The sequence below is a fragment of the Scyliorhinus torazame genome, chromosome 13 (genome assembly GCF_047496885.1).
Source record: "Scyliorhinus torazame isolate Kashiwa2021f chromosome 13, sScyTor2.1, whole genome shotgun sequence".
Lineage (NCBI taxonomy): Eukaryota > Metazoa > Chordata > Chondrichthyes > Carcharhiniformes > Scyliorhinidae > Scyliorhinus > Scyliorhinus torazame.
The window spans coordinates 95613616-95637071 of record NC_092719.1 but is presented as its reverse complement, the minus strand read 5'-3'; the positions used below and the strand labels follow the sequence as shown (position 1 = coordinate 95637071).

Genomic DNA, 23456 nt, shown 5'->3' with positions numbered 1-23456 from the left:
TGGAGGGGATGGTGGAGGTCATGAGGCTCATAAGGGAGTTTGGGGACTTCTCGGGCTATTAAGCTCAACGTAGGGAAAAGTGAGCTCTTTGTGGTGCATCCAGGGGACCAGGGAAGGGGGATAGACGACCTACCATTGAAGAGGGCGGAAAGGAACTGCCACTCTCGCTAGCGGGCAGGGTACAGTCGGTTAAAATGATGGTCCTCCCGAGGTTTCTCTTTGTGTTCCAGTGCCTTCCCATTATGATTACCAAGGCCTTTTCTAAACGGGTAGGTAGGAGCATCATGGGTTTCGTGTGGGCAAATAAGACCCCGAGGGTAAAGAGGGTGTTTCTGGAGCGTAGCAGGGACAGGAGGGCTGGCGCTGCCGAATCTGTGCGGCTACTATTGAGCAGCCAACGTGGCGATGATCCGTAAGTGGGTAATAGAGGGAGAGGGGGCGGCATGGAAGAGGTTGGAGATGGCGTCCTGCAGGGGCATGAGCCTGAGGACGCTGGTGACGGCACCGCTGCCGCTCTCGCCGACAAGGTACACCATGAGTCCGGTGGTGGCGGCAACGTTGAAGATCTGGGGGCAGTGGAGACGGCATAGGAGCGAGATGGGAGCCTCGGTTTGGTCCCCGATTCGGGAGAACCATCGGTTCGTCCCGGGAAGGATGGATGGATGGGTTTTGGAGCTGGCATAGGGCTGGGATCAAAGGAATGGGGGACCTGTTTATAGATGGGACGTTTGCGAGCCTAGGGGCGCTGGAGGAGAAGTTTGGGTTACCCCCGGGAAATGCGTTCAGGTATATGCAAATGAGGGCATTTGTGAGGCGGCAGGTGAGGGAATTGACGCTGCTCCCGGCACAGAGGATTCAGGACAGGGTGATTTCGGGTGTATGGTCGGAGAAGGCAAAGTTTCGGTGATCTACCAAGAGATGAAAGGAGGTTTCGGTAGAGGAGCTAAAGGGCAAGTGGGAGGAGGAGCTTGGGGAGGAGATTGATGAGGGTCTGTGGGCTGATGCCCTGAATAAGGTTAGCTCCTCTTCCTCTTGCGCCAGGCTCAGCCTAATACAATTGAAGGTGACTCACAGAGAACATATGACAGGGGCGAGGTTGAGTAGGTTCTTTGGAATGGAGAACAGATGTGGGAGGTGTCCGGGAAGCCCGGCGAATCATGTCCACATGTTCTGCTCGTGCCCGGCACTAGATGGGTTCTGGAGGGGTTTCGCGAGGACTATGTCCAAGGTGGTGAAAGTCCAGGTCAAGCCGAGTTGGGGGTTGGCACTATTTGGGGTAACGGAAGAGCCGGGAGTGCAGGAGGCGAAAGAGGCCGGTATCCTGGCCTTTGCGTCCCTGGTAGCCCGGGGGAGGATCTTGCTACTATGGAAGGACGCGAAGCCCCCCAGTGTGGAAGCCTGGATAAATGACATGGCAGGGTTCATTAAGCTGGAGAGGATAAAGTTTGCCTTACGAGGGTTTGTGCAGGGGTTCTTCAGGCGGTGGCAACTGTTCCTAGACTATCTCGCGGAGCGCTAGGAGGAGGTCAGCAGCAGCAACCCGGGGGGGGAGGGGGGTGTCTCTTTCGGGGGGGTATTTGGGCAGGTTGGGGGGGGGGGGTTTCCCCAAGGGTACTTTGGAATGTTATATGGGGGAGTTAATATATGCGGGAGAAACCCAATGTATAAATAGTTTATTATTTTTGATTGTGGTGTTTGTGTTCTTTTCGTTATGGGGGTTGGGGGGTTGTTAAAAATTTTGTTGGAAAATTTTGAATAAACATTTTTTTTTTTTAAAAGCAAAGTGATGGAAGGAGTCATTAACAGTGCTCTCAAGCAGCACTTACTCAGCAATAACCTGCTCACGGACGCTCAGTTTGTGTTCCGCCAGGATCACTCAGCTCGTTACAGCTTTGGTTCATACATCGACAAAAGAGCTGAATGCCAGAGGTGAGGTGAGAGTGACTGCCTTTGACATCAAGGCAACATTTGACTGAGCATGGCATCAAGAAGCCCAAGCTAAACTGAAGTCAATTAGAATCAGGGTGGAAACTCCGTTGGTTGGAATCATACCTGCACAAAGGAAGATGGTTGTGGTTGGAGGTCAATCATCTCAGCTCCAGTATGAGGTGATAAACTTTGGAAGGAGTAATTTGAAACAGAAGTATTCCATGAATGGCCTGGCACTGGGAAGTTCCAAGGAATAAAGGGACCTTGGCGTGTTTGTCCATTGATCACTGAAGGCAGAAGGACAGGTTAATAGTGAGGTGAAAAAGGCATATGGAACCCTTGCCTTTATCAATCGAGGTATAGATTACAAAAGCAGGGAGGTCATGTTGGAGTTGTATAGAACTTTGGTGTGGCCACAGCTGGAGTTCTGTGTGCAATTCTGGTCACCACCTTACAGAAAGGATGTGATTGCACTGGAGGGGGTGCAGAGGCAATTCATCAGGATGTCTCCTGGGATGGAACATTTAAGTTATGAAGGGAGGTTGGATAGACTTAGGTTGTTTTCACTGGAGCAGAGAAGACTGAGGGGTGACCTGATCGAGGTGTACAGGATTATGAGGGCAGGGAGAGGGTGGATAGGGAGCAGGATCAGTTACAAGGGGGCACAACTTCAAGGTGAGGGGCAGGAGGTTTAGGGGGGATTTGAGGAAAAAAATTTTTACCCACAATGGAAGGCACTGCCTGGGAGGGTGGTAGAGGCGGTTTGCCTCACATCCTTTAAATAGTACCTGGATGAGCAATTGGCACATCATAACATTCAAGGCGATGGAGCAAGTGCTGGAAAATGGGATTAGGTAGACAGGTTTTTATGCATTGGTGCAGAATCGAAGGGCCTCTTCTGCACTGTATTTTCTGTGATTCTGTGATAATTATGAACTGATCCATAAATTTAAAACTTTGTTCCATCACCCCCATTCTTTTGAAAAGGATAGGAAGTGGGAGAGTGAAAGGAAGGCAGGCAGCCAAAGTAAAGAATGGATAGCTGGAAATGTTCCGAGATCTCCTCCTCAGACCAGGAAGGAAAGTACTGAGGTTTGGAGGCGAGACTCGGAAGCCATTGTGACCATTGTAACAAGGTGGGACGTATTCGCTCAGTGTGTCGAAAGTTGCAAGGAAAGGCCATGGGATTTGTGGGAGTTCATAAGGAGGATTCCGAAAAGAGAACAAAAGTGGAGACTACTACAGGGCAGACTGTAGCTTTAACTGGACTTCGGGGACCTGAGGTAAACACTGCTGTGGGAGCAGGTGTGATGAATGAGATAAAGGAGAAATATGCAGATTTTTTGTCTTAAGAGGAAGATCACCACAATTTCCTCAACTAATGTAGCCAAACTAGATTAGGTTGGTATTGGGGAATGAGCCCGGCCAGGTGGTAGAAGTTTCAGTAGGGGAGCATTTCGGGAACAGTGACCACAATTCTGTAAGTTTTAAAGTGCTGGTGGACAAGGATAAGAGTGGTCCTATGGTGAATGTGCTAAATTGGGGGAAGGCTAATTATAACCATATTAGGCGGGAACTGAAGAACCTAGATTGGGGGTGGATGTTCGAGGGTAAATCAACATCTGACGTGGGAAGCTTTCAAATGTCAGTTGAAAGGAATTCAGGACCAGCATGTTCCTGTGAGGAAGAATAAATATGTCAAATTTCAGGAACCTTGGATAACAAGGGAAATTGTAGGCCTCGTCAAAAAGAAAAAGCAGGCATTTGTCAGGGCTAGAAGGCTGGGAACAGACAAAGCCTGAGTGGAATATAAGGAAAGTAGGAAGGAACTTAAGCAAGGAGTCAGGAGGGCTAGAAGGGGTCACGAAAAGTCATTGGCAAATAGGGTTGAGGAAAATCCCAAGGCTTTTTACACATATATAAAAAGCATGAGGGTAGCCAGGGAAAGGGTTGGCCCACTGAAGGACAGGGGAGGGAATCTGTGTGGCGCCAGAGGAAATGGACGAGGTACTAAATGAGTACATTGCATCAGTATTCACCAAAGAGAAGGAATTGGTGGGTGTTGAGTCTGGAGAAGGGTGTGTAGATAGCCTGGGTCACATTGAGATCCAAAAAGACGAGGCGTTGGGCGTCTTGAAAAATATTACGGTGGATAAATTCTCAAGGCCTGATGGGATCTACCCCAGAATACTGAAGGAGGCAAGAGAAAATTGCTGAGGCCTTGACAGAAATCTTTGGATCCTCACTGTCTTCAGGTGATGTCCCGGAGGACTGGAGAATAGCCAATGTTGTTCCTTTGTTCAAGAAGGGTAGCAAGGGTAATCCAGGGGACTACAGGCCGATGAGCCTTACATCAGTGGTAGGGAAACTATTGGAGAGAATTCTTCGAGACAGGATCTACTCCCATTTGGAAGCAAGTGGACGTATTAGCGAGAGGCAGCACGGTTTTGTGAAGAGGAGGTCGTGTCTCACTAACTTTGCAAGAGTTTTTCGAGGAGGTCACAAAGATGATTGATGCAGGTAGGGCAGCGGATGTTGTCTATATGGACTTCAGTATGGCCTTTGACAAAGTCCTTCATGGCAGACTGGTACAAAAGATGAAGTCACATGGGATCAGAGGTGAGTGGCAAAATGGATACAGAACTGGCTAGGTCATAGAAGGCAGAGAGTAGCAATGGAAGGGTTCCTTTCTGATTGGAGGGCTGTGATTAGTGGTGTTCCGCAGGGATCTGTGCTGGGACCTTTGCTGTTCGTAGTATATATAAATGATTTGGAGGAAAATGTAACTGGTCTGATTAGTAAGTTTGCGGACGACACAAAGGTTGGTGGAATTGCGGATAACGATGAGGACTGTCAGAGGATACAGCAGGATTTAGATTGTTTGGAGACTTGGGCGGAGAGATGGCAGATGGAGTTTAATCCGGACAAATGTGAGGTAATGCATTTTGGAAGGTCTAATACAGGTAGGGAATATACAGTGAATGGTAGAACCCTCAAGAGTATTGGCAGTCAGAGAGATCTAGGTGTACAGGTCCACAGGTCACTGAAAGTGGCAACACAGGTGGAGAAGGTAGTCTAGAAGGCATACGGCATGCTTGCCTTCATTGGCCGGGGCATTGAGTATAAAAATTGGCAAGTCATGTTGCAGCTGTATAGAACCTTAGTTAGGCCACACTTGGGGTATAGTGTTCAATTCTGGTTGCCACACTACCAGAAGGATGTGGAGGCTTTGGAGAGGGTGCAGAAGAGATTTACCAGGATGTTGCCTGATATGGTGGACATTAGCTATGAGGAGAGGTTGAATAAACTCTGTTTGTTCTCACTGGAAAGTCGGAGGTCGAGGGGCGACTTGATAGAGGTCTACAAAATTATGAGGGGCAAAGACAGATTGGATAGTCAGAGACTTTTTCCCAGGGTCGAGGAATCATTACTCGGGGGCATAGGTTTAAGGTGCGAGGGGCAAGGTTTAGAGGAGATGTATGAGGCACGTTTTTTTACGCAGAGGGTAGTGGGTGCCTGGAACTTGCTGCTGGAGGGTGTGGTGGAAGCAGGCACGATAGTGACGTTTAAGGGGCGTCTTGACAAATGAATAGGATGGGAATAGAGGGAGACGGTCCCCGGAAGTATAGAACATTTTAGTTTAGACGGGTAGCATGCTCGGCGCAGGCTTGGAGGGCCAAAGGGCCTGTTCCTGTGCTGTACTTTTCTTTGTAACTCATCTTAAGGGACACCGAGGCTGCTCATACACGCTTACTGGAGAAGGATTTGATTTTCCCTCCAGAGAGCTCAATAAAAGCTATGGGACCGGATTCTCCGTCGGCTGACGTCGTAATCGGGAAACATAATTGGACGGAGAATTGGTTTTGACGGCAAAATCATGGCAGGCGCCGGTTTCACACCAAATTGTAATTCTCCGCTGCCTTGACAACAGCGTCAATGCATTCCACTCGGCACGTATTTTAAACGCCGTTGGCATATTATTAGCGGGCCTGATCCGGTATTCTCCAGGGAATCTGCGATTCTGTTGTCTGCAATGGGAGGAATTCCTGACGCCGAGGCTCACTTGTGCTTTTAAAATTCGAGAAACAAACACCGTGGCTGATGAGGGAGAGAGAGGAGGTAGGACATGCAGAGGCGCGACCAAGGGCTGTTGGGCTGGACACGGGCTGGGGGGGTGGTTGCTTGCTAGTGCCACGGGAGGGGAGGATGGTGACCAGGAGATCGGCCGTGGGGCCGGGATGACCCCCCCCGAAGAGACTGGGGCCGTGGTCAGGCACGGACGGGAATCACCGCGGCCTGCAAGGCATCCATCTTGCTGCGCACCCCACTGACCACCCACCTTGGTCCCTGGTACTGCAGAGTGACACCCGCTGTATGAGTGCTCGCACCACCCCCACACCCCACCCTCCACCCCCCAAATACGGGGCATCACACAGCCCACCTAAGAGCAACACCCACAATAGCCCCTACAAGGGGGCAGCAGAACATACTGCTGTCAATGGCAGTGCCAGCCAACTGTACCCCATGGCAGCGCCAGTCAATGGTACCCCATGGCAGCAGGGACAGGCGCCAGTGCCAGAGAACCCCCATGGTGGCAGGCACCGACGGGGTCAGGGTTGCAGTGATGGGGAGGGGAGGGGACATGCGGGGGCAGGGTCTGTAGTGCCAACCGGGCCACCCGTGCAGCCCGGTGGACCTGGTTGGGCATGGGGATATGCACATAGAATCATAGAATTTAGTGCAGAAGGAGGCCATTCGGCACATCGATTCTGCACTGGCCCTTGGAAAGAGCACCCCATTTAAACCCAGACATCCAACCTATCCCCGTAATCCAGTAACCTCACCTAACCTTGTTTTGGACACTAAGGGCAATTTAGCATGGCCAATCCACCTAACCTGCACATCTTTGGACTGAAACCGGAGCACCTGGAGGAAACCCATGCAGACACTGGGAGAACGTGGAGACTCCACACAGACAGTGGCCCAAGCCGGGAATCGAACCTGGGACCCTGGAGCTGTGAAGCCATAGTGCTAATCACAATGCTACCCTGCTGCCCTACATGTCGGCCTTTCACCTCTTGCAGACAGTGAATATTGGAATACAACCTACCAGCGGACCACCCAGGGCAACATCCATGGCAGTCTCTAGCGAGGGCAGTGCCAGTCAACAGTACGCCTGGCATCAGGGATGGGCGGCAGGGCCAGGAGCCCCCACGGTGCTCGCAACCGACGGGGCAGGGATGGGGGTCGAGGGTGGGGAACGGGGACGTTTCTAGCAGTGCCAACCGCAGCCACTGTGTAGCCCGGTGGACCTGGTTCGGCACGGGGATATGCTAACTTGTCGGCCTTTCACCCCTGCAGACAATGGATATTGGACAATGGATATCGACCAACAATGATGCCCGTCCTGATGGTCGCCGAAGCTGTGGGGGATGCCCTGTGGCTGTACGAGCTGGAGCTGCTCGAAGAGGAGGAGGAAGCTGCAGCGGCATTGCGTGCAGCAGAGGGACAGGTGGCAGCCGCCCAGGTTGGAGAGCCAGCCACCCAACAGGCCGACGAGGAGGAGGTGCCAAGGCGCCGCATGAGACCTCATCTACCAGCACCACCTGACATTTGAGCACCTACCAGACTGGGTATGCCATAGAAGGCTCCGGCTGGGCAGGGAGACAGTTCAACACATAGAACAGTACAGCACAGTACAGGCCCATCAGCCCACGATGTTGTGCCGACCATTTATCCTAATCTAAGATCAACCTAACCTACACCCCTTCAATTTACTGCTGTCCATGTGTCTGTCTAAGAGTCGCTTAAATGTCCCTAATGACTCTGACTCCACCACCTCTGCTGGCAGTGCATTCTACACACCCACCACTCTCTGTGTAAAGAACCTACCTCTGACATATCCCCTATACCGCACTCCAATCACCTTAAAATTAGGTCCCCTTGTGACAGACATTTCCGCCAGGTACTGGCCAAGGGTGGGGACACCTTATCCCAATCCCACACACTCTCACTTCCCATCCCGGCCACCCTCCCACTTGCACCCCTCTGTGATACATACCTGCCGCACTACAGTCCCTGGGTTGGCAGTAACAGCGGGTCAGGTCCATGCGATGGAGGATGATGACAACCCGCTGTGCTGCTCCACATTTAATGACAACGCCCACGGTAGCACCTTTTACCTGGTGATTCCTGCATGCGAGCTGGCCAGTCCATCACACGGTTCCATCGAATCCCTGGAGTGGCGGTGGTGGGGAGGGTCAGGGGGGCAAGGGGGGGGAGCACGGGTCACCCACAGGACCTGCACCATTCTCCTCCTCCCCCCCCCCCCCCCCCCCCCCCCCCCACACACACACACACACACACACACATACACTTCCAGACCAGACCACCCATCAGACAGAGCTGGCCGGGACAGTTGTAACAGGTGTTTATTGTGTACAAATAAATACAGATTTGTGCTCTTGCCCCTATAATGCACATTTCCCCCGTGTCTGCATGGGTTTCCTCCGGGTGCTCCAGTTTCCTCCCACAGTCCAAAGATGTGCAGGTTAGGTGGATTGGCCATGCTAAATTGCCCTTAGTGTCCCAAAAAGGATAGGTGGGGTCACTGGGTTACGGGGATGGGGTGGAGGTGTGGGCTTAAGTAGGCTGCTCTTTCCAAGGGCTGTACCATAGAACATTACAGCGCAGTACAGGCCCTTCGCCCCTCGATGTTGCGCCGATCTGTGAAACCACTCGAAAGCCCATCTACACTATTCCCTTATCGTCCATATGTCTATCCAATGACAATTTGAATGCCCTTAGTGTTGGCGAGTCCACTACTGTTGCAGGCAGGGCATTCCATGCCCTTACTACTCCCTGAGTAAAGGACCTACCTCTGACATCTGTCCTATATCTATCTCCCCTCAATTTAAAGGTATGTCCCCTCGTGCTAGCCATCACCATCCGAGGAAAAAGGCTCTCACTGTCCACCCTATCCAATCCTCTGATCATCTTGTAAGCCTCAATTAAAACACCTCTTAACCTTCTTCTTTCTAACGAAAACAGCCTACCAGGGCTGGTGCAGACTCGATGGGCCGAATGACCTCCTTCTGCACTGTAAATTCTATTCTATTATATAACTAAACTGTGCCCTGCACCCATGCCAGCTCAACTGGCGTCTAACTTTCTGGCCTTTCTGGATCCCCAGACGGTACAGCAGTTGTGGAGGCGGCCTGCTGTCACTCCTGCCCTGCACCAAGGGTTCCCGTTGGTTGGGTGTCTACTGGGGTGACCGGGCCTGGATGGGCCGGTCGATGGTCGGGTGTCCCAGGTGGCCACCCTGTTCTGCCTGCTGCCCACCAAATGAGCCAGGGACAGGAGGGGGGTGGGGAAGCGTCTGAGGTGCTGCGATGTTCCAGCCCCTCTCCTGCAGGAGTCACCGGCTCGGGCCCCATCACCTCCTCCTCCCACGGGGTGCCCGATGGCACCCGTGCTACTCTATGGGACAGTGGTACGAACAGAGTTGCCCCCTGAGACTCCCTCGCCACCTGGCACTGCCAGACCTGGAGACCTGCTCTGGTCTCGACCAGGATCTGCACGCTCGCGTACGTGGAGCACAGGGAGTGGACCACCGCTGTCTGAGACTGCGCTACATCAGGCTGCGACTGTGCAACCACCTTCTGGATTTGTGTCACATCAGCCAGTAACTGCGCCGTCTCCTTCTGGAACTGAGCCATCTCCCTCTGTGTCTGCGCAACGTTGGCCAGTGCCTGAACAATGCTGCCGAAGTTCCCAGCCATGGCCTGCTGTGACTGGACCACGCTCAGGAGTGCCGCCGCAATGTCGAAGTGGCTCTGGCACATGGCAGCCTGTGAGAGGGCTGCCCTGTCCTGGGCCACGGCCAGCGCCTGCACAGATTGCCCCAGGCCTTGGCCGAAACCGTTGCCCTCAATGCCTCCACCATGGGCACCACCCATGCAGTGTTGGCCTGGGTGGCATGCATGGTCGGCACCACACCCTGCTGCATGCGGACGGACTTCACCTGCGCCCGCAGGTGCTGAATGCCCGCCGTCATCCCCTCCTGTAGTTCCTGGGTTTCTGACTGCACCTGCACTATGGCTTGGACTGCATGTTCCAGACACCCGGGACTGTCTAGACGACAGCTGGTTCCTGGGGCTGGCCTACCCTCCGACCATCTGGACCCACGGCTGCTCCATCTCCACCTGCTGCACCGGATGCGATGCGTGGTGCGCACCAGATAGTGTCCCAGGAGCTCCTTCACTAATATGACCAACTGAGGTGATAGTGTCTGGGATGCTGGAGGGTGTAGGAGACAGCAGTGACGGAAGGTCAGTGTCATCCTCCGCCCGAGCTCGGGCAGAGGACTGGTGTTCGGGCTACTCTCCCTGTCAGTGCTTGGCTGTCTCGGGGGCTCCGGCTCTGGCACTGGCTGGGGGCAGGGGGTTCCGGATGGACCGGCCCCATCTCCGGGAGGTCCTGTAAGACACAAGACGACATCTATGGTTAGACAACGGCCGTGAGGAGTGTTGGGGGTGGGGTGGTGGGGAGTGCAGGAGATGAGGGGGGTAAGGGTGAATGGGTTGAGGTTTTTTTTTTGGGGGGGGGGCCACACGTGTGTCATGGGGATCTGCAACTAAGCGGGGTCTCACTTGCTCGCCCGCCGCCGACCTCCACCTCGGTGACCTCACTTTCCTCCGGGCTGCCGACCACATCCAGTGCCCTCTGCTCGGGCACGGTGAAGGGCCACAGGTATGGTGTTTCCCCTCCGGTATTCTCCCGCTCCCGGTGGTTGTGTGTGGCCTTCTCCTGGGGAGGGACAAACACAAACAACAACAGTGTTAAACATTCTGACGCATGCAGTCCAGGGATTGGGTCGATGATGGCATCAGTGGCCACGGCACCTGGCCATTGCGGCTGTCATGGGTGTTGTCATATGGTGCAGAATGGGGGTTCGGGGGGGGGGAGTGGGGTTGGTGCCAGGGGCACGGCACTGCCTACTCACCCTGGCCGCGCTAAGGAGGTTGTGCAGTTTCTTCCGGCACTGCACGCCAGTCCGGACAACGTTGCCCACGGCGCTGACCACCTCTGCCACCTGCGCCCAGGCACAGCGAACTGCGATGCCTGCCGGCCTTCCTTCCGGACCGGGGTACAGGGCCATCCTTCCTCCTCCACAACGTCCAGGAGGATCTCCAGCTCAGCGTCCCTGAAACGTGGCGCTGCTCACCTTTCAGCCATCTTGTTGACTGGGACGGTGTGTGTGGGGGATGGATCGTTTTAAGTGCGGCAGTGGCGTGTGAATGTCATGTGCGCCAACCACTGGTCCGGCCAATCTGGCGCCATTTTGCATGGAAGCGGTTGTGTTCCACATGGCGATGGTGCTAGCACATTTAGACTTACTGAATCGGTGCAGCTGTTCCACTGTATTTCCTGTCCTTTGAGAAAGTGACAAAAATGATTGATGAGGGAAGAGCTGTGGATGTTGTCTACGCGGACTTTAGTAAAGCATTTGACATTTCCCTCATGGCAGACTGATGCAAAAGATTAAATCACATGGGGTCAGGGGTGAACTGGCTAGATGGATTCAGAACACGCTTGGCCATAGAAGACTGAAGGAGGGTAGCAGCTGAAGGGTGTTTGTCCGAATGGAGGTCTGTAACTAATAGTGTTCCACAGGGATCAATACTGGGACTTCTGCTCTTTGTAATATATACAAATGAATTGGAAGAAAACGTAGCTGGTCTGATTAGCACGTTTGCGGATGATACTAAGATGCAGGAATTGCAGATAGTGATGAAGATTGTCAGAGAATGTCCGGTTGCGGCGATGACCAGCTAAGTCTCACGTTTCGGCACCTCCCGTTTTAACGGACTTTTGGGCTCTTATCGGGAGCCCCAACGGAAATTTTTCACGGCTAAACCCAGTGTGAGGCGACAAAGGAAGGAGTCCCCCCGGGTGTGGATGGAAAGAAGCGATAGTAGTGGCAAGATTGCGGAGGATCCTCTGGAGCAGAGAAGAGAAGGGAGAAGCAAGATGGCGGCTGAGGGAGCCCAGATGGTATGGGGTCCGGAACAGCAGGAGTTCCTCCGGTGATGTGTGGAGGAGCTCAAGAAGGAGGTGCTGGCGCCGATGTTGCTGGCGATTGAGGGATTGAAGGAGATGCAAAAGACTCAGGCGATGGAGCTCCGTGGAGTGAAGGCAAAGGCTGCCGAGAATGAAGACGAGATACAGGGCTTGGTGGTGAAGACGGAGACGCACGAGGTACTACATAAGAGGTGCACAGAAAGGCTGGAAGCCCTGGAAAATAGCTCAAGGAGGAAGAATTTAAGGATTTTGTGTCTTCCCGAAGGGACAGAGGGAGCGGATGTTAGGGTGTGTGTGAGTACGATGCTCCATACTTTAATGGGAGCTGAGGCCCCGACGGGCCCCCTGGAAGTGGAGGGAGCATACCGGGTCCTCGTGAGAAGACCAAAGGCAGGGGAAATACCGCGAGCAATAGTGGTGAGATTCCACCGCTACAAGGACAGGGAGATGGTCCTGAGATGGGCTAAGAAGACACGGTGTAGCAGATGGGAGAACGCGGTGATCCGCGTGTACCAAGATTGGAATGCGGAGGTGGCGAGAAGGAGGGCGAGTTTCAATCGGGCCAAGGCGGTGCTCCACAGGAAGAATGTGAAATTTGGAATGTTGCAGCCGGCGAGACTGTGGGTTACACACCAGGGCAAACACCACTACTTCGAGACGGCAGAGGAGGCGTGGACATTTATTCAAGAAGAGAAGTTGGACTAGATTTGAGGAATGGATGTTTGGAAAGAAGTAGCGAGGTGGTAGGCAAGGAATTGTAAAGGGGGGAGAGGGGGAGGGCTTGTCTGTAAAAATGTTAGACGGGAGAATTTCCCCCCCCCCCCAAAAAGGGGGGGGGCACGAAGAAATGTGGGCGCCGGTGGGGAAGGGGAGAGGGAGCTGCGCCTTTAGGGGCGGGGCCAAGAGGGAAGCGCGGGCTTTGTTCCCGTGCTATGGAAACTGTGGCGGGAAAAGTGGGCGCAGGAAGGAAGGGGACCTCACACGCAGGGAGGCCAAGGGTAAATGGGGGAAGCCGAGGGTTTGCTGACACCCGGAAGCAATATGGGGGAGCAATCAAGCTAGAAGGGAATCTAGCGGGGGGGGGGGATTAACTGGGTTGCTCCTGCTGAGGGGAAGGGGGAGCTGATACGGGATGGGATGGTCGGGACGGGGGGGCCCCGCCTGGGGGACAAACGGGAGCGTGGGACTCGGGTGAGGAGCTGGTTTAAAAAAGGGGATGACTAGTCGACGATGAGGGGTGGGTAAAGAGCCCCCCAACCCGGTTGATCACGTGGAACGTGAGAGGGTTGAACGGGCCGATTAAGAGGGCAAGGGTATTTGTGCACCTAAAGAGACTGAAGGCGGATGTGGTTATGCTTCAGGAGACGCACCTGAAATTGGTGGATCAGGTCAGATTAAGGAAAGGATGGGTGGGACAGGTATTCCACTCAGGCTTAGATGCAAAAATAGAGGGGTGGCAATACTGGTGGGGAAACGGGTATCGTTTGAGGCTAAGACCATAGTGGTGGACAGTGGGGGCAGGTACGTGATGGTGAGTGGCAGATTGCAAGGTGAGGCGGTGGTGCTGGTGAATGTATATGCCCCGAATTGGGATGACGCGGGTTTTATGAAGCGTATGTTGGGGCGCATCCCGGACCTAGAGATGGGATATTTGGTAATGGGGGGGGACTTCAACACGCTGCTGGACCAAGTGCTGGACCGCTCCAGATCTAGGACCGGGAGGAGGCCGGCAGCGGCCAAGGTGCTTAAGGGGTTTATGGAGCAGATGGGAGGAGTAGATCCCTGGAGATTTGCTAGACCGAGGAGTAAAGAGTTTTCCTTCTTCTCCCACGTCCATAAAGTGTACTCCCGGATAGACTTTTTTGTCCTGGGAAGGGCGCTGATCCCGAAAGTGTCAGGAATGGAATATTCGGCTATAGCCGTTTCAGATCACGCCCCACATTGGGTAGATCTAGATCTAGGAGAGGAGAAGGAGCAGCGCCCACTTTGGAGATTAGACATGGGACTGTTGGCGGATGAGGGGATATGTGGAAGGGTGAGGGGATGTATTGAAAGATACCTAGAGGTCAATGATGATGGAGAGGTCCAGGTGGGAGTAGTATGGGAGGCACTGAAGGCGGTGGTTAGGGGGGAGCTGATTTCCATAAGGGCCCACAAGGGGAAACAAGAGGGTAAAGAAAGGGAGAGACTGATTGGGGCGATTCTGAGGGTGGATAGGCAATATGCGGAGGCCCCGGATGAATGGCTATACAGGGAAAGACGGAGACTACACACGGACTTTGACCTGCTGACCACGGGTAAGGCGGAGACGCAGTGGAGGAAGGCACAGGGAATACAATACGAATATGGGGAAAAGGCGAGCCGACAGCTGGCCCAACAACTTAGGAAGAGGGGGGCGCGAGAGAGATCGGAGGAGTCAGGGACGGGGAGGGAAGGATGGAACAGAGGGCGGAGAGGGTGAACGGAGTGTTTAAGTAATTTTATGAGAGGCTGTATAAGTCCCAACCCCCGGAGGGGAAAGAGGGAATGATACATTTCCTGGACCAGTTGGAATTTCCGAGGGTTGAGGAGCAGGAGGTGACAGGACTGGGAACGCAGATTGAGGTGGAGGAGGTGGTAAAAGGAATCGGGCACATGCAGGCAGGAAAGGCCCCGGGACCAGATGGGTTCCCGGTGGAATTTTACAGGAAATATGTGGACCTACTGGCCCCACTTCTGACGAGAACCTTCAATGAGGCTAAGGAAAGGGGGACACTGCCCCCGACGATGTCGGAGGCGACGATATCGTTGATCCTGAAACGAGACAAAGACCCGCTGCAGTGCGGGTCATACAGGCCCATCTCCCTCCTAAATGTAGATGCCAAGTTACTGGCCAAAGTGATGGCGACAAGGATAGAGGACTGTGTCCCAGGGGTAGTACATGGCGACCAGACAGGGTTTGTTAAAGGGAGGCAATTGAATGCCAATATACGAAGGTTGCTGGGGGTGATGATGATGCCCCCACCGGAGGGGGAGGCGGAGATAGTGGTGGCGATGGATGCAGAGAAGGCATTCGATAGAGTGGAGTGGGATTACCTGTGGGAGGTACTGAAGAGATTTGGATTTGGAGTGGGGTTCATCAGATGGGTTCAGCTCCTGTACGGGGCCCCGGTGGCAAGCGTCGTTACAAACAGGCAACGATCCGACTATTTCCGATTACATAGGGGCACAAGACAGGGGTGCCCCCTGTCCCCGTTACTGTTCGCGTTGGCAATTGAGCCATTGGCCATAGCGCTGAGGGGCTCTAAGAAGTGGAGAGGGGTGCTGAGAGGAGGAGAGGAACATCGGGTGTCATTATATGCGGATGATTTGCTGCTATATGTGGCGGACCCAGTGGAGGGGATGCCCGAGATAATGCAGACACTCAGGGAGTTTGGAGAGTTCTCGGGACACAAATTGAATATGGGAAAGAGTGAACTATTTGTGATGCACCCCGGGGAACAGGGCAGGGGAATAGACGATCTGCCGCTGAGGAGAGTAGCAAGGGACTTCCGATATCTAGGGATCCAGGTGGCCAGGAACTGGGGAACGTTGCATAAACTTAACTTGACACGACTGGTAGAGCAGATGGAGGAGGACTTTAAGAGGTGGGAGATGGTGCCACTGTCATTGGCGGGTAGGGTGCAGGCGGTTAAAATGGTGGTCCTCCTGAGGTTTCTTTTCGTGTTTCAGTGCCTCCCCATACTGATTACAAAGGCCTTTTTCAAGAAGGTGGATAGGAGTATTATGAGCTTTGTGTGGGCTGGAAAGACCCCAAGGGTAAAGAGGGGGTTCCTGCAGCGCAGTAGGGATAGAGGGGGACTGGCACTGCCGAGTCTGAGTGATTATTATTGGGCCGCCAACGTGTCTATGATATGTAAGTGGATGAGGGAAGAAGGAGGAGCGGCGTGGAAAAGGCTGGAGATGGCGTCCTGTAGGGGAACTAGTTTAAAAGCACTGGCGACGGCGCCGTTACCGTTCTCCCCGAAAAAATACACCACAAGCCCAGTGGTGGTGGCGACTTGGAAGATTTGGGGGCAGTGGAACATAGAACATAGAAAATACAGCACAGAACAGGCCCTTCGGCCCACGATGTTGTGCCGAACCTTTGTCCTAGATTAATCATAGATTATCATTGAATTTACAGTGCAGAAGGAGGCCATTCGGCCCTTTGAGTCTGCACCGGCTCTTGGAAAGAGCACCATACCCAAACTCAACACCTCCACCCAACACCAAGGGCAATTTGGACATTAAGGGCAGTTTATCATTGGCCAATTCACCTAACCCGCACATCTTTGGACTGTGGGAGGAAACCGGAGCACCCGGAGGAAACCCACGAAGACACGGGGAGGACGTGCAGACTCCGCACAGACAATGACCCAAGCCGGAATCGAACCTGGGACCATGGAGCTGTGAAGCAATTGCGCTATCCACAATGCTACCGTGCTGCCCTTAAGAACAAATAAATCTACACTATATCATTTTACCGTCATCCATGTACCTATCCAATAGCTGCTTGAAGGTCCCTAATGTTTCCGACTCAACTACTTCCACAGGCAGTGCATTCCATGCCCCCACTACTCTCTGGGTAAAGAACCTACCTCTGATATCCCTCCTATATCTTCCACCTTTCACCTTAAATTTATGTCCCCTTGTAATGGTGTGTTCCACCCGGGGAAAAAGTCTCTGACTGTCTACTCTATCTATTCCCCTGATCATCTTATAAACCTCTATCAAGTCGCCCCTCATCCTTCTCCGCTCTAATGAGAAAAGGCCTAGCACCCTCAACCTTTCCTCGTAAGACCTACTCTCCATTCCAGGCAACATCCTGGTAAATCTTCTTTGCACCTTTTCCAGAGCTTCCACATCCTTCCTAAAATGAGGCGACCAGAACTGTACACAGTACTCCAAATGTGGCCTTACCAAAGTTTTGTACAGCTGCATCATCACCTCACGGCTCTTAAATTCAATCCCTCTGTTAATGAACGCGAGCACACCATAGGCCTTCTTCACAGCTCTATCCACTTGAGTGACAACTTTCAAAGATGTATGAACATAGACCCCAAGATCTCTCTGCTCCTCCACATTGCCAAGAACTCTACCGTTAACCCTATATTCCGCATTCATATTTGTCCTTCCAAAATGGACAACCTCACACTTTTCAGGGTTAAACTCCATCTGCCACTTCTCAGCCCAGCTCTGCATCCTATCTATGTCTCTTTGCAGCCGACAACAGCCCTCCTTACTATCCACAACTCCACCAATCTTCGTATCCTCTGCAAATTTACTGACCCACCCTTCAACTCCCTCATCCAAGTCATTAATGAAAATCACAAACAGCAGAGGACCCAGAACTGATCCCTGCGGTACGCCACTGGTAACTGGGACCCAGGCTGAATATTTGCCATCCACCACCACTCTCTGACTTCTATCGGTTAGCCAGTTCGTTATCCAACTGGCCAAATTTCCCACTATCCCATGCCTCCTTACTTTCTGCATAAGCCTACCATGGGGAACTTTATCAAATGCCTTACTAAAATCCATGTACACTACATCCACTGCTTTACCTTCATCCACATGGAGACGACATAGGGGAGTGACGGGTGCCTCGGTGTGGTCCCCGATAAGGAACAATCACAGGTTCGTCCCGGGAAGGATAGATGGGGGATTTAAATCTTAGCAGCGAGCAGGAATTGTGAAGCTGAAGGACTTGTTCTTGGACGGGACGTTCGCGAGTCTGGGAGCACTGGTAGGAAAATACGAGTTGCCACCTGGGAATGCATTCCGATATATGCAAGTGAGGGCATTTGCGAGGCAACAGGTGAGAGAATTTCCGCAGCTCCCGGCGCAAGGGATCCAGGACAGAGTGATTTCGGGGGCATGGGTTGATGATGGTAAAGTGTCCGATATATATAGGGAAATGAGAGATTAGGGGGAGACGATGGTAGAGGAGCTGAAGGGTAAATGGGAGGAGGAGCTGGGGGAAGAGATTGAGGAGGGGCTGTGGGCAGATGCCCTAAGTAGGGTAAATTCCTCGTCCTCGTGTGCCAGGCTCAGCCTGATCCAATTCAAGGTTCTACACAGGGCGCATATGACGGGAGCAAGGCTGAGTAGATTTTTTGGAGTGGAGGACAGGTGCTGGAAGCCCGGCGAACCACACCCACATGTTTTGGTCATGTCCGGTATTGCATGGGTTCTGGGTGGGTGTGGCAAGAGTGATTTCAAAGGTGGCGGGGGTCCGGTTCGAACCAGGCTGGGGGTTGGCTATATTTGGGGTTGCAGATGAGCCGGGAGTGCAGGAGGCGAGAGAGGCCGATGTTTTGGCCTTTGCGTCCCTAGTAGCCCGGTGAAGGATTCTACTTATGTGGAAAGAAGCTAAACCCCCGGCCGTGGAGGCCTGGACAAACGACATGGCAGGGTTTATAAAATTGGAGCAAATAAAGTACGCACTAAGAGGTTCGGCTCAGGGGTTCACCAGGCGGTGGCAACCGTTCCCCGACTATCTCGCAGAGCGATAAGGGAAAACAGGAAAGACAGCAGCAGCAACCCAGGGAGGGTGGGGGGTGGGGGGGGGAGGGTTCATTCGGGTTTTGGGGGGTTTTTGTTTTGTTACATGCTAGTTGGTTATATTTATTTTTTCAGTGTTACTATTTCTTTTTTTTTCTTGTTTCTTTGTTTTCAGCACTTGCTGTTAGTTAATATATTATTTAAATAATGGTCAATGTACATTTTGTTACAAAGTTGTAAAAATGGAAAAAGAATTTTGATCGAAAAACTGTAAGAAAATTAAAAAAAAAAAAAGATTGTCAGAGAATACAGCAGGATTATAGATAGGCTGCAAAATTGGGCAGAGAAATGGCAGATAGAATTTAACCCGGAAAAATGGGAGGTGATGCATTTTGGTAGATCCAATTCAGGTGGGAGCTATAAAATAAATGGCAGAACCATCAGGAGCATAGACACACAGAGAGATCTGGGCGTACAGGTCCACAGATCTTAAAAGTGGCAGCACAGGTGGAAATAGTGCTAAAGAGGCTTGCCTTCATCGGACGGGGCATCGGGTATAAAAGCTCGCACATTATGTTACAATGATATAGAACGTTGGTTAGGCCACATTTGGAATACTGTGTCCAATTCTTGTCACTGCACTACCAGAAAGACATGGAGGCTTTGGATAGTCTTATGGTCCAGGGTTTAGAGAACCTCAAAGTGTATCATGGCGTTCACGTGACCCACAACTTTTAATAGATTGTGGTTATGGGGAACACACTCTGCAGGTGTGATGCAACAGAAATCTACAGTACTTTTAAATTAAAACAAGGTTTATTTATGAAACCAGTTAACATAAACACACAGTAAACATCTTAACAACTATCAACACCAATAAATCCCCAAAAAATACAGTACGCTGTAAGTAACTCTTAATCTTTCCTTGCAACATCCATAAGACAGAGAAAGAACCCTTTTTACAGAAAGACATCAGGTTTAACTTCACTACTGAGAACAGTTACCACTTTGAAATCATCAAATGAACATTCCCCAGCCTGAAGAAATTCATACACATCTTGCTGTGACTGCAGCTTCTCCAAAACTAAAACAAAACTAAACACACCCTGTAGCAAACAGCACAAAGTGAAAGTAAAAGCAGACAGACAGCCCAGCTCCACCCACACTCTGACAACACTGATAAACACCCATTTCTTAAAGATACCTCCACTACAGCTATTTTATAAACACCCATTTCTTAAAGGTACTCTCACATGACAAGAGTACAGAAAAAGTTTACCAGGATGTGGCCTGGTACAAAGGGTATTAGCTATGCGGAGAGATTGAATAAACTGAGATTGTTCTCCCTAGAGAGACGGAGGCTGAGGGGCGACTTCTTTGACTGGACAAGATAGATGCAGGAATGATGTTCCCGATGGTGGGTGTGTCGAGAACCAGGGGTCACAGTCTGAGAATACGTTGTCGACCATTTAGGACAGAGATGAAAAGAATTATCGTCACCCAGAGAATGGTGAAGTTGTGGAATTCGTTACCACAGGATTTAGTTGATTCCAAAACAGTGTATGGTTTCAAGAAGCATTTAGATATAGCACTTGGGGCAAAGGGGATCAAAGGACGTGGGGGAAAGCGGAATTAGGGTATTGAGTTGGATAACCAGCCATGGTCATAATGAATGGCGGAGTGGGCTCGAAGGGGTAAATGGCCTCCTCCTGCTCCTATTTTTTTCTATTTCTGTCTGCCAGATCATGGCGCATCTGGCACCACGGGGGAATGGGGGAGGGCACCCGCTCCCGATGGCCGTCAAGGCGACGGTCACCCTGAACTTCTACGCCACGGGCTGCTTTCAAACACTGAGTGAGGATCTCTCAGAGTTTGCTGCACAAGTGCATCCGTGCTGTCATGGAGGCCTCTTTGCCCAGTCGGCACAATCCAGCCATTTCAATGTGGAGCAGCCTGCCAGGATGCCCGAGCAGTGGGGTTCGCTGCCATCGCCTAGATGCCCCGGGTCCAGGGGGTGGTCAACGGGATGCATGTCGCCGTATGAGCACCTGCAGATGACAGGCCACTCTACACATACCAAAAGGGGTTCCACTCGATCAATGTCCCGCTGGTATGTGGCCATCAGATGCGCATCATGCACATCGGTGCCTGATACCCAGGCATTGTGCATGACGCATTCAAAGAATAAAGAAAATTACAGCACAGGAACAGGCCTTTCGGCCCTCCCAGCCTGCGCCGATCCAGATCCTTTATCTAAACCGGTCTTCTATTTTCCAAGGATCTACTTCTCTCTGTTCCCCGCCAGTTCATATATTTGTCTAGATGCATCTTGAATGATGCTGTCGTGCCCGCCTCTACCACCTCCGCTGGCAAAGCATTCCAGGCACCCACCACCCTCTGCGTAAAAACTTTCCACGCACATCTCCCTTAAACTTTCCTCTTCTCACCTTGAAATCGTGACCCCTTGTAATTGACACCCCCACTCTTGGAAAAAGCTTGTTGCTATCCACACTGTCCATACCTCTCATAATTTCGTAGACCTCAGTCAGGTCCCCCCTCAACCTCCATCTTTCCAACGAAAACAATCCTAATCTACTCAACCTTTCTTCATAGCTAGCACCCTCCATACCAGGCAACATCCTGGTAAACCTCTGCACCCTCTCTAAAGCATCCGCATCCTTCTGGTAATGTGGCGACCAGAATTGCACGCAGTATTCCAAATGTGGCCTAACCAAAGTCCTATACAACTGTAACATAACCTGCCGACTCTTGTACTCAATACCCCGTCCGATGAAGGCAAGCATGCTGTATGCCTTCTTGACCACTCTATCGACCTGCGTTGCCATCTTCAGGGTATCATGGACCTGAACTCCCAGATCTCTTTGTACATCAATTTTCTCCAGGACTCTTCCATTCACCGTATAGTCCGCTCTTGAATTAGATCTTCCAAAATGCATCACCTCTCATTTGCCTGGATTGAACTCCATAATGGAGTTCAATTATCTCACCATTCTCTCATCCTGGCACACTCAACGATTCCCGACGAATATGTGAGGGAGGGCGAGGATGGGCAGGACTATGTAACCAGGCAGACTAGGAGGACGCACAACGTGCACAGGACACTCTGATCGCCTCCAGATTTACCGACTTGGGGTGGGGGGTCCAGGTTCACTGTGACTGGTGGGGTGGGGAAGGGCGCTGGTCAGCGGCACGGGCACTGGTCAGGGGCACAGACACTGCGTTCCACCTGCACACCACCACCACCCGCGTCTGAAACCCTGTGGTGCATACCTGCCATGCTATGGGGTGCGGTCCCTGTGATGGCAGTAACAGTGGGTCTGGTCCATGGGATGGGGGATAATGACAACTCGCTCAGCAATGAGCTCTGGTGCTCCACATCGTTCGACAACGTCTGACTCCTGCCCACGGTAGCACTTTCCACCATCCCCCTGAGTGATCTCTGCAATTGAGCTAGCCATTCCATCACACAGTCCCATTGAAGCCCCTGGGGTGGCGGAAGGTAGTGCTGGGTGCAGGGACGGGGGTGGGACACCTGAGCGGTGAGCAGCGGTCCCTGAGCCAAGTCCAATCCCAACGTCCACCCATTTTCCCCCTACCCGCCCGCTCTGCAGCCAGCCCAGATCAGCTTACACCCTTCTGACAGAGCACTGAGGCAGGTTGTAACATTGTGCACAGGTGTTTATTGTGACAACAATGTACAGATTTGTGCCCTAGCCCCTGTTATTAAACTGTGCCCTGCACCCATGCCAACTTAACTAGTGTCTAATTTTCTGGCCTTACGGCTAGGTGAATCCCCAGATGGTACATCAGGAGTGGAGGCGGCCTGCTGTGTTTCCCGCTCTGCGACCTGGGTCCCTTCGGCAGGAGTCTTCTGGGCCGACCAGGCCTGGATGGGCCCAGCTGCTGTTCGAGGGTCCCAGGTGACATGGTGCCACCCTGTTTTCTTGCTGCCCACCAGATACGCCAGGGACAGGAGGGGGGAGTCTGAAGTATGGGCCCCCATCACCTTCTCCCTTGAGATGCCCAATGGCCTTTGGCTACTCCATGGGACAGGGGTGCGAGCGGGGCTCGCAGCCATTTGGCATTGCCAGTCCTAGAGGCTCGCTCTCATCTTGACCAGGATCTGCCTGCTCGCAGCCATGGAGCACAGGAAGTGGACCACCTGCATCTGGGACTGTGCCACATCACCCATTGACTGGGTCACCACCTTCTGTGTCTGTGCCACGTCGGCCAGTGCCTGGGCAATGCCGCCGATGCTCTCAACCATGGCCTGCTGTGACTGGACCACGCTCAGGAACGCCACTGCAATGTCCAGGTGGCTCTGGCAGATGGCTGCCAGCACCACCTCTTGCTCCAACACGCGATTGGACTCCTTCACCTGCGCCTGCAGGTGCTGGATGTTAGGCGACAACCCCTCATGTAGTTCCTGGCTTTGCAACTGCATTTCCACGATCGATGGGCTGTCTGTTCCAGAAGCCCGAATCCCATCTGGACGGCAGCTAGTCCCTGGGGTCGGCCCGCCCTCCAATCGTCTGTCCCCTCAGAGGGGGGAGTCTGAAGTATGGGCCCCCATCACCTTCTCCCTTGAGATGCCCAAATGGCCTTTGGCTACTCCATGGGACAGGGGTGCGAGCGGGGCTCGCAGCCATATGGCATTGCCAGTCCTAGAGGCTCGCTCTCATCTTGACCAGGATCTGCCTGCTCGCAGCCATGGAGCACAGGAAGTGGACCACCTGCATCTGGGACTGTGCCACATCACCCATTGACTGGGTCACCACCTTCTGTGTCTGTGCCACGTCGGCCAGTGCCTGGGCAATGCCGCCGATGCTCTCAACCATGGCCTGCTGTGACTGGACCACGCTCAGGAACGCCACTGCAATGTCCAGGTGGCTCTG

The 23456-nt window shown here is 52.6% G+C and overlaps 1 protein-coding gene across 5 annotated transcripts in view; it reads left to right on the top strand.

Annotated features, from left to right (window-relative positions):
* The window catches only part of nr2c2 (nuclear receptor subfamily 2, group C, member 2), a 618321-nt gene that overhangs the window by 319389 nt on the left and 275476 nt on the right, over nucleotides 1-23456 (top strand). For 4 of the 5 annotated variants that reach the window (XM_072471978.1, XM_072471981.1, XM_072471976.1 and 1 more), the window contains one exon: nucleotides 1780-1929. The exons of the other annotated variant lie outside the window; for it this stretch is intronic. In XM_072471978.1, coding sequence (XP_072328079.1) covers nucleotides 1780-1929 — 150 coding nt within the window. The remainder of the gene's footprint in view (nucleotides 1-1779; nucleotides 1930-23456) is intronic. 5 annotated transcript variants of the gene reach the window in all.